At 36.3% G+C, this 11,952-nt stretch overlaps 1 protein-coding gene across 1 annotated transcript in view; it reads left to right on the forward strand.

Moving 5' to 3' along the window:
• Positions 1-11,592, forward strand: part of Rad1 (Radiation insensitive 1) — a 31,949-nt gene extending 20,357 nt beyond the window's left edge. The window contains exons 7-8 of the mRNA XM_090369024.1: positions 1,677-1,821; positions 11,473-11,592. Of these exons, the coding sequence (XP_090225150.1) occupies positions 1,677-1,821; positions 11,473-11,499 (172 nt within the window). The 3' untranslated portion in view covers positions 11,500-11,592. The remainder of the gene's footprint in view (positions 1-1,676; positions 1,822-11,472) is intronic.
• The last annotated feature ends 360 nt before the right edge of the window (positions 11,593-11,952 follow it).

Genomic DNA, 11,952 nt, shown 5'->3' on the forward strand with positions numbered 1-11,952 from the left:
AAAATTTTAATTAATGCATTAAATATTGACCATAAATTTAATCAAATGTAGACAGCCCTTTCCCCATAATATTGTTGTTTATAAAGAAATAAAAATTTTTCCGAAAAAAGGTCCTATTATGTTGCCATCTCACTGTCATTTTTCATTTCTCCTAGAACATACATGAAAGTATTTTTCAAATTCCTCACAGGAATTAGCAAATTTTAACGAGTTTTGATGAAACATCATCAACACTCGTTAAAATTTGCTGTGAAGCATCTGGCTTTATGTAATTTAATTCCTTTTTTTCTACTTCATTTCCTGCTTTACATACAGATTTCCCTTTTCTTTGCTTTCTTTTCCTTCCATTACCATATGATATCCGTCCTCATCTTCTTCAAACAGTGTTCTTACATCCCAATTAATATGCTTTTCACAACTATTATGCAACATATTTTGACACACTTTTCATCTTTGATTTCATCTAATCATATTATAGTATTCCATATTCCATATCATATTATAGTTATTGATTTAATAACTTTTTCTTAAAATTGTTCTCTGCTTTATTTCATTCTAACTTGTAGCCCAGTTGTAAAAAGCACTTTTTATATTATTATTTTTAATATTGCCCAACATCTCCCCCCCTCCCCCCAGTATGCTTCTCTCTCTGTTAGAATCATCAAAACAACCAAACGGTCTTCAATTATTTCTTCAGTACGGATATTTACAGCTGAGTATGACTCCTGATTCATACATTATATGAGGGCTGTGGTACTGGACAGTATGCAAAGGAACTTGATATTGTCATTGTTGCTTGATGAAATCAGTGGAAGGATGTGAAAGTGCATTGTCTAACGGTAACAGTGACTTAATTTTTCATTTGCATTTTAAAATTTTTCCTGTTGGTTTTACTTCTCTTACAAAGTGATTGTGAAACCATTCTCTGAAATGACTTTTTGGAATTGTATCATTAAATTCTTGTTTGGGAAAAATCTCTGTTCCGAATAAATAAAATACAAACATAAAAAAGAAGGCCATCTGAATTATGAAGGATTCTTTAGTGAGGATTTCTCTAGGCTTTCTCTTTTGCTCTCAGTACTACCTCTCTTCTAAATAGCTCTTAACTCTGTGCAAATCAAAAATTTTCCCTACCAAGGATTACTGCTTTCACATTTGGGGTTATTCCTCTGAACTTCTGAAACTCCTTGACTCTATCCAGGTTTAAAGAGAGCAGTTAGTCATCTCTTACTGACTCACTTTACTATCACACAGATGTTCAATTTCTTCTATATGCCTTTTCTACTGATATTTCCATTATCATTGTTCTTTTGAATTAGTATCTGTGTTTCCACCTTTTTTTTTCTCCTAACCAGTCCAGACACATGCATCCATTAGACTAAATTTACACAAACTAACTCCTACTACTATTACTTCATTTATCCCTTCTGTTCTTTGGAACAAACTTCCTTAAGTATTTTTGAAAATTACAGTTTATAGAAATTCACATCCATTGTCAGTAAGTGAATTCTGCTTCTCAACCCATACCCAATACTAGAGTGCTTGAGGTTCCATCAACTTTGTGTGTTTGAGATTACCAGAAAAAAAAAATTCTTGTAAGAACAGGTTGACATTATTAAAGTTTGCAATAATTTAATACTTATTTCTTATACAGTATGATGGATTTTTTCCCTCAGGTATAAGATTAGCTTGCTAAAGCCATCTGTGAAAGCTCTTCACCAGTCAATAAAGATATCCATACGTACAGATGATAGGGGTTTTCTCTGTCTACAGTATATGATAAAGACTGAAGACGGAAACATTTGCTTTGTGGAATATTTTGTAAGTGTTACAATACAACATTAAATGTAGAGCATTTCAACTGCATTGTCATTTGTTAACTAATGCTCATTAATAATAAAATGTTAAGGTGTATGTACCATAATAGCAACTGGATTTAGTGTGCTTATTGTAATATTTTTATTACTATTATTATTATGTGTATATGCCTTTATTTTAGCATTAGCATTAGCATTAGCATTAGTAGAGGCATTTGATGCAAGAAAGCAAGCTTATGCAGCATCAGCCAAAAAAAAAAAAAAAAAAAAAGTAACATAAATAAATAAAAATAACCACTTCCACTTCACCCCTCTGTTCGTTCGAAATACCTGTCCAGCTGAGCCTTAAACTTATTTAGGCTATCAACTTCCACGACAAGGGATGGAAGTCTGTTCCACCCACCAACCACCCGCTGGCTAAAGGCAAATTTCCGCACATCTATCCTACATCTGTCTTTCCTCAATTTGAATTTATGCCCTCTCAGGTGATTTTTCTGAGCTAGAGGAAGAATCCCATCAGCATTGAGCATGCTCAAACCATTCAAGGCTTTGTACACCTCTATCAGATCACCCCGCTGGTGCCTAGTTTCCAGACACTGTAATTTGCAAAACTTAAGCCTTTCTTCGTAAGAGAACCCCTTTGTCCCATTCACCAATCTAGTTGCCCTTCTCTGTACTCGTTCCAGCAGCTCTACATCCTTCCTGAAATGAGGCCTCCAGGCCTGTATACAGTACTCTAGGTGTGGCCTGACCATTGCCTTATACAAGGGAATAATCACCTCCTTATCCCTGCTAGAAAAATTCCTATATATCATTGACAATACACCATGAGCTACTCTTGCAGCTCGTCTGCACTGCTCAGAGAACTTCATATCTGCCTGCACCACCACCCCCAGGTCCCTTTCATTCTCTACCACTGTCAGTGTAGTACCACAGAGTTGATACGTTGCTCTGGGGTTGCTGTTTCCCATATGTAGTACTTTACATTTGTCAATGTTAAACTTCATTTGCCACCTCGAAGCCCATCTGCTCAACCTTTCCAAATCCTGTTGCAGCAGCATAGTGTCAGTAGTGTCCTTGACAACCCTGCCAACCTTCGTATCGTCTGCAAACTTGGACATTAAGCCTGATATACCATCATCAATATCATTTATAAATACAGAAAACAATAAAGGCCCCAATACTGAACCCTGAGGGACTCCACTAATAACATTAGTCCACGATGAGCAGTGTCCATTGATTACCACTCTCTGTCTTCTCCCCCTCAACCACCCCTTTATCCATAGCAGCAACTTGCCTCCAATGCCACACTGCTCCAATTTGTGCAGCAGTCTTCCATGTGCAACAGTATCAAAAGCCTTTCTAAGATCCAAGTATATAATATCAAAGTTATTCCCTGCATCCAGTTCTTTTGTGACTGCATCATAGTATCCAATCAAATTGGTCAGGCAAGACTTCCCCTTAACAAAACCATGCTGTGTCCTAGCTATAACTGAAGTCTTGTCTAGATGATCCTGCAGTGCTTCTTTCACCAGTGCCTCCATTAATTTTCCGGGAACAGAAGTTAAACTCACAGGTCTATAATTACTTGTGTCAGCCTTTGATCCCCCTTTGTGAATTGGGGTCACATTTGCACATCTCCAGTCAATGGGTACCTCCCCTGAGTCCAAGGAAGCTCTCATAATTATGGCTAAGGGTTTGCTTACCTCCTTTGCTGCCTCCTTTAATATAACTGGATAGATCCCATCCACCCCAGGTGCCTTTCTTGTGTTTATCTTCAACAATTTCTCCTCCACTTTGCTCTCAGTTATTACAAGATTCTCTAGCTTACTGCTAGAGTTGAATACACCTCTGGCATTCCCCTCGCTGAATAACTACTCATGTGTGAATGTCGATGCAAAATATTCATTTAGTTTGTTAGCTACCCGAGCAGGGTCATCAACAGTTGACCCATCGATCTCAAGTGGACCAATCTGATTCATCCCCTTCCTTCTAGAGTTTACATAAGTAAAGAACTCTTTGCTGTTTTTCTTCGCATCCCTTGCCAAGGATCTCTCGTAATCTGCCTTCGCCTGCCTAACCTCCTTTGTAACTTGGTTACAGATCAACTTGTATCTATCATAGGCGTCCGTGTCACGTGTTAATTTGTATGTATCCCATGCATTTTTCTTCTCTGCCATATGCCTCATTAGTTCATCTGACAACCATTTAGGCCTAAACCTTGAACAATATTTCTTAGTTGGTATGTAAAGCCTAGTAGCTTCCACGATAAGTTCTTTGAATGCTTCCCATTTTGAATTTGCTGTTGGCAATATCATCAGTTGATCCCACTGTATAGAATTTAAATACTGTCTCAGTCCATTGTAGTCGCCTTTACGAAAGCAATACCCCTTCCCTTTACCCCTAATGGTAGTTACCTCTTTGAGTAACTCCCACTTCAGCACACTGTGATCACTGCCACCAAGTGGTTCATTTATCTGCAGATTCTTAATGCATGAAGAATCACTACTGATAATCAAATCAAGAGTATTACTCCCTCTAGTTGCCTCCCGAACATGCTGATGTAGAAAACAATCATCCAATAAATCCACAAAAGCCTTGCTACTGTGTGAGTGACCAGCCCCCAAATTCCAGTCAATATCTGGGAAATTAAAATCCCCCATTATAAGACTCTCTGATTTACTGGCCCACTCTATTTCTCCGAACAGTTTCTTATTATACTCATCAGAGTCATTAGGCCTATAGCACACTCCTACTCTCAATTTTGATCTCCCAATGCTTATGTCATACCAAACTGACTCGACACTGCACTGTCCAGCGATGTCGACTGGCTTCACTTCCTTGGATTTTATGTGTTTTTTAACTAATAGCATAACCCCTCCTCCCTTCCTATCCTGTCTATCCTTTCTGTAGACATTGTACTCCCCAAATTCCAGTTCTGCATTTCTTATATCTGTGTGACACCACGTCTCTGAAATCCCCACAATATCTGCCTTTGATGTTTTGAGCAATACCTCAAATTCATCAAATTTATTTACTAAACTCCTAGCATTGGTGTACACACAAGTATACATGCACCTGTTCTTTTTCTTAGCTACCCTAACACAACCCATGTGTTTACTTGTACCCCAATGATTCCCAGCAGTCTCTGAAATATCCTGCATCTTATTTTCCAGGCTGCGGCTCATTCCAATAGAAGCAGTGCAAGAATCACTTTCACCTCTGCCAGTGGCTACTGTTAATCTATTAGTCCTTGTATCCCCCCAATCTAGCAGTTTTCCGACCCACCTAACATTGCCTCGATAGCATCAGCAAACATTCTTGCACCCTTTCTATTTAAGTGTATCCCATCCCTGTAGAAGCAGTCTCTCCTGTTAACAAGTACAGACCAGGCTGAAAAAAATTCTACCCCTTGAGCCCTGCACAATCTTTCCAGGGCCGAATTGATTGACAGGGCTCTCATCATATACTCCCTCCTATCGTGTCTGGGCAGAATTGCAGACACTTTCAATTTCAACCCTAATTCACAGCTTTTTTTCATCAGTGACCTGTACTTGTCAAGTAATTCCGCCGGTCTCCTACTCTTAATGTCATTAGTGCCAACGTGTACAACTATATCACCTTTTGTGCCCTTAAAAGATGATATCCGCTCTACAACGTCATCAACTTTTGCCCCTGGCAGACATACCCTGGTCCTATTCCACCTATCCTTTTTACAAAGCATGTTTCCCGTTTCCCTGACAATAGAGTCACCAACAACTACTAGTTCCTTTGGGACCAGCGCATTCTGCCTTGGGGGTTGCCGCTGTGTTCCGCGATGACCAAGTGCAAGCTCTGGCATTGGTGTGGGCAGCTGAGAGCTTGATGGGCCCCTCACTTGTAATCCTTCGAGGGCATCCACCCTATCCTTCAAGCTCTCATATAGGCCCATAACAACGCTGAGTTGTCGCCTTATCTCCTTACACTCCTTGCATCGCACACACACAAAGACATCCCCCATGGCAGTATCATGTCCCATACTTGACTGCTCCGCAAACATCAAGCAAATAGTGCATCTTACAAGGCTGTGATTCAGAGGACAACTGCCCCCCTCAGTTCTCCCCTGGGCCACAGCATTCCCATTAGCTTGAGCCCTTTGCTTTGCTGCTCTGGTTTGAGTCATGATTTAGAGTTACTTTCAATAAAATTTCGATTTCTGTACAAAATTAAATCCTAAACTTGTATCCAAACACAGTTATAACGCTATATTTATGTTTCAGTAACGAGTGTTATCTACGGAATATTTACGTTTCAGTAACGAGTGTTATCTACGAAATATTTACGTTTCAGTAACGAGTGTTATCTGCGAAATCCCTTTATATAACTTTCGTATCAAGTTATGTATTAATTATTTGTTTTTACTAATTATTTATGTTACGTAACCTAAGTGGTTATATGTATAATTAATTATGTTAAATAAAATTAATTATATTACGTTTGTAATCTAAGTCGTTATATGTATTTATTTAAACGTACAATTTAACTGCTAACGAAGTTCAACTAACGCTATCTAGTACGGTATATCGTATACAAAGGCGGGAAAATTACGAACGGTTAGCGGAGTTGAAACACGTGGAAACCTTTACCGATACTTTTATGCAATTACAAGGCCGAGTAAAGAATAAATACACCAAATTAATCAGAAAATCACAAAATAATGTTATACTACTAAATTTAAATCAAAAGTTTTAGAAAAACAATAATTTCAAATCAATAAATAAGAAAAATCCACTTAGCGGCTTTGAAAACGACCGTCTGTAGTAGCCTCGTCAGCAGAACTTGAATTTTCTAATAATTTTTCTAATAATATTGTGAATTTTCTAATAATATTGTGATGTAAATGAAATAAAATTGCTGATATTATTACTGCTAATATTATATATAACACTGGTAATATTGCCTTTTAAACAGCATTCATAATGCAGGAATGTTACCACCAATCAAAGTTTTGCTGTGGTTCAAAATGTTACCACTAATCAAAGTTTTGCCTGTGGTTTAAATAGCTCTCTTCTCATTTTATAAAACTTTTTTAAAATATACTTCACAATGTTTGCAGTATTGAAAAGGACTGTACTCTTAAGAATTCTGCAAAAGAATTAATACAGATACTCATATTTTCAATTATCTGATATATTCACATAATATTAATTCATTGCCTTTATGCACTGCTATTATACATGAATATTTAAATAATAGGAGAGGGAATAACAGTTGTACCTACAGAGATATTTTAGGAAATGGAGAGGGAGGGCTAAACTTAACTGTACTAAAAAAGAATTTTATGGAAGTCACGCGCTCTTAATAACGTACATAGTATTATGGCATAAAGATAGTCACAAAATTTATGTGAAGAGAGCATAACAGAAACAAAAAAAAAAAAAAACTAGTTGCTTAGCGTTAAATATAAGATATATGAAAAAAAAGAATTAGCATTAGCATTAGCATTAGTAGAGGCATATGATGCAAGAAAGCAAGCTTATTCAGCATCAGCCAAAAAAAAAAAAAAAAAAAAAACACACCACTCCCATTTCACCCCTCCGTTCCCTCAAAATACCTGTCCAGTTGAGCCTTAAATTTGTTTAGGTTATCAACTTCAACAACAAGTGATGGAAGTCGGTTCCACCAACCAACCACCTGCTGGCCGAAGGCAAATTTCCGCACATCTATCCGACATCCGTCCTTCCTCAATTTGAATTTATGCCCTCTGAGCTGATTATTCTGAGCAAGATGAAGAATCCCATTGGCATTGAGCATGCTCAAACCATTCAAAGCCTTATACACCTCTATCAGATCACATGGAATTACATGGATAAAAATCAAAGCTTTCAAATTTGTCACCAAACACTAAATATACAGTTCTTCTTGCCAAAAAAGTTAAATAACATTCCTAATGCCAACATGACTTCAGATGAAGAATGGCAAAAATTCTTGAGGACTTTAGTGTAAGCTGCAAAAGAGATATATGAGGAAAAGTTATTTGCAGAACTTCTCTCCATATATTTCTTTTGCAGTTTCCACTAAAGGGAATTTAGCTGTGTTGGACCTAAGAAGTTAGAAGCAATTAGAGAAGAAAAAAATTACGTTAAGCAATTTTTGCAAATAATATTACTAATTGGCATTTTAAAGAACAAATTAGTTAATAGAATAGAATAGAATCTTTAATTGCAGCAATGATAGACATACAATTAGTCCCGTCACGGCATGGTGGTGCCAGGGGTTTACAAAACATATTTACAAAAGATACATGAGAAAAACATAAGTTACAACAGATTATTAACAAAGCACAGTTTTACATTTTCAGTTCGACGAGGATACCCTTCCTGTATTTTTTATTATTGACCACTTCTTGGAGGTCCCCGTCGATGGCTTGCAGTGAGGGCATCATTTGCTTTGGCAGGAATCTGTTGGTTAGTACTAGCCGGTTGCGGTTTGCTAGCAGCTGTGCTGAAGACCGGAGATAAGGGGGAGGAATGCGCCAAGAGCAGTGATCCCAGAAGTTCGGCTCTGTAATTTTACCGGTGGCCATCTTGATGGTGAACAGCAGCCTTCTTAATCTATGTTGCGTGTCACATTTTAGGCACATAGGCAATTAGTAATAATTCATGATTTACAACAACAACAACAAAAAAAAAAAAAAATAGCAAAATACAGTGACTTTTATGTGCAAACTGAGAACATTTTGTTTCTGTGCATCTGACATATTGACCATTCATTCCTCCAACCAACACATGGCAAAAAACAATATCTAGTACTTCAGCAGTATTATACAATATATGGGTAACCTGTGTGATAAGTATAAAAAAATAAATAAATAAATAAATAAAATAATAATTACAAAATTTCTAGTGGTCCAATTTAATGAAATTTGGGATGGCTCAAAACATCTTTCTAAAAGAGCCAAAAATAAAATTTTATGAAAATTCATCCTCTAAAAGTCCAATTATTACATGCAGACACACAGACATAGTGAAGACAATAGGCACTTTATGCATATATGCTAATACACCTAAAAATGTAAGAAGGCTAAGATATATGTGGAATAGGCTAAAGAAAAATCTTGAGAAGATTTTGGGAAAGATATGGAAAACAAGTATCAGGAAGGTGGAAATATATTTTGTCATTTAGTTAAAAATTTCAATGCAGGTGAAAAACTATAAGGTAATGAAAAATTATAAGGACAAAGCTAAAACAGATCAGAAGGAGCATGGAAGAAATGCCAAACAGAGAAGCTGAAGGCATCACTGAAGAAGAGGAAAGATTGCAATGGAAGATTTCATTATTAAAATCTATTGACATCCCTAGACAGCCATAGGCTGGCAGGATATAATCTGCAAGGAATATTAAGACTAACTTAGATAAAGGTTATAGACAATTTGGTGTGAAAATCAATTGCACAAAAACAAAAGTTACAAAAGATGGGGGCAGGAGAGATGGAAAGGGTAGGTGGTAGACTAAATAACCAAAAATGTGAATATGATAAATGAGTTGAAGGCCACTCTTCCATATACAACATGATTGATATAACTGAGGAAATTGAAGCTATGTTTATCAAGCAGTGGCTGTCCGGGAAGTTTACAAAATAGTGCCAAATGGCAGTATACAGCCAGAGGTAAATAATTTTAGAGCTGCATGGAGATAATCAAAGAAAGTAAAATAAGGTAAAATAAAATACAATATAACAGATTAAGATAAAATACAATAAAATAAAGGCTGGGGGGTGAGAGAGAGACCATATATTATGACTGAAATGTTACAGCCTTCATTGTCAGATTTGTTAGGGCGGGATTGAAGAAAACAAGGAAGAGCTGGGATGATATTGTCTTGCATCCTGATGAATGATCTGAACTAGCATTATAGAATGTTGTAGGCCCTTCTTAGTCTCCCATGTGCTGCATAGCTCTCACCTGGACCTAGATATGAGTCATGTCTCTCTGCTGGGTGGTCAGACTTTTTTTCTCAACTTTAGACCCGAACTTGTTTTTTATTGAGATAATACTGTACTGTATACAGGAAAAAGGTGCAATGTATTCATTAAATAAAGAATGCATCAACTATTGGTTTCCTTGTATCATTTGCTATTCTAGTACCAACCACTCTGTAATAGACTCGGGATTTTTGTTTATATATGGGAAAATCATCCCAATTTACAGACTTTCAAGTTGTGAACTACATTTTAAGAGTGCACAGCATTTGCAAAAATCAAGAGATTATGGTAAATTTTTCTTCTTCGTAGCTGAGCCTCTTAGGCTCTTAGCTGCAAGTGCAACTTCCCTCCATTTCTTTCTGTCCCCAACTAACTCCCTCGAGTTATTTATACCTGTCTTCTCAAACTAGTCATTACCTTTTTCTACCTGTTTTTTGGTCATCCTCTTGGTCTAGTTCCTTCAGGCTGCAGTACATAGCTCTTAACCACGCTGTCTTCTTCCATCCTTTCAATATGTCCCAGCCATAGTTGGTTGGTTATGATTTCTATAGTCAGAGTTGGTGTTTAGTTCAAAAAATAAATAAACTAGCAATCACATTGCTATTATGTATATTCCCTTTATATTTGTAAATTCCAAGTATGTAATATCTAGGATTTGAGAGATCAGGTTTTTATTAGCTAAGTAAGTTTTTGATTTCATAATATGATTGTCTCTTTGGTTATCTGTGTAAACCAGTTGCATATGAAATATTAACAAAGATAAAAGATACAGATTAGCTTTTGTTTTACAATAAGCGTGATCCAGAATATCTAATTTTTTGTTCATTGACTTGTTATAGAAGAATTGCTATATTGAAAGAAGCGCTTAGGAAAAAGAAATCATTTATTGCAAGCAAAATAAACAAAGAAAAGAGGAAGATATTTGTGAAAACCTATATATGGAGTAAACTGCTTTATGGTTGTGAAACATGGTCAATAACAACAACAGAGCAGAATTGAAGCATTTGAGATGTTTTGCTGGAGAACATTGATGAAAATCAACTGGAGACAAAAAGATATGAATGAATGAAGAGGTCCTCAGAGTAGCTGAACAAAGAAAACCATAATAAAGAGGAAGATGTATTCCTTGGACATTTCTGTAGGCACAATGATTGGATAGTAAACATACTAGGACAGCTTGAAGGGAAAAGAAGCAAAGGATGACCAAGAATCACACCACTTGATGATGTGCTCTGACTCTCAAGAATGAATTACAGGGAAGCAGAACAAAAAGCCCAAATGCAAGTTGAGTGGAGAAAAAAGATCTCTATGGTGACAGGGCTTGGTCCTTAGAATGATGATGACTTGTTAAGCCAGTCAAATGAAAGTTTAGATGAAAATATTTGCTTGAACTCTAAAACGTTACCAGATAAAGTTTTTGCTATCATTATATTATATTGTATTTTGTTTTGTTTTCTTTCCTTGTTTCACTTTTAGGAAATGTGGCAATAACTTTTCTTAATGCATATTTCTAATTTCCTTTCCTGTGATTAAGAAATGCCTAATTTAATTATTGTTTTGAAAATAGCCACCTCTGTGTTCAGTAGTATGCAGTTGCATTTCATACAGATCAGTAATATTAAAAATTTGTAATAATTAGTTAAGTGTGTAAATTGGTAGCATTTTAATATATTATCTTTACCTTTTTTACAGTGTGCACCAGTTGAGGAACCTGATTGAAATGGATGCTTATAAATGAAAGTCCTTTGTATTTATACTAATGTACAGTGACTTAATTTGCAGTGGTTGAAAATTAAAGAAGAGCACCATCAGCATGGTGTGATTGAATCTTTTCAATGTGCATGATGAAAGTGTAAATACTCAAAGTAAACTTTATATCAGAATTGCTTTGGTAGTCTGAAATAGTTAAAACATAAAGGAATAAATAGATAAAAATAATTGGTAATAATTCCTATTCATAAAAAAAGAGAAAATATCCTGCCATAATTATAGAAGGAATGCAATTTACACCAAAATTATTAACATTTTTGCTGCTGGCTTGATCTCCAAGCTTAATGAACTGAATCCAAAAATAACAGGGTTGTGGCAGTCTGGATTGGGGAGGGCAGAGACATTTTTGAGCTTTCTTCTCACTCTGTCTAAGTTAGTCAGGTGCTGGTGAAGGTTGCTTAA

Source organism: Mastigoproctus giganteus, chromosome 2 (genome assembly GCF_048544385.1).
Source record: "Mastigoproctus giganteus isolate SK-2022 chromosome 2, ASM4854438v1, whole genome shotgun sequence".
Classification (NCBI taxonomy): Eukaryota; Metazoa; Arthropoda; class Arachnida; order Uropygi; family Thelyphonidae; genus Mastigoproctus; species Mastigoproctus giganteus.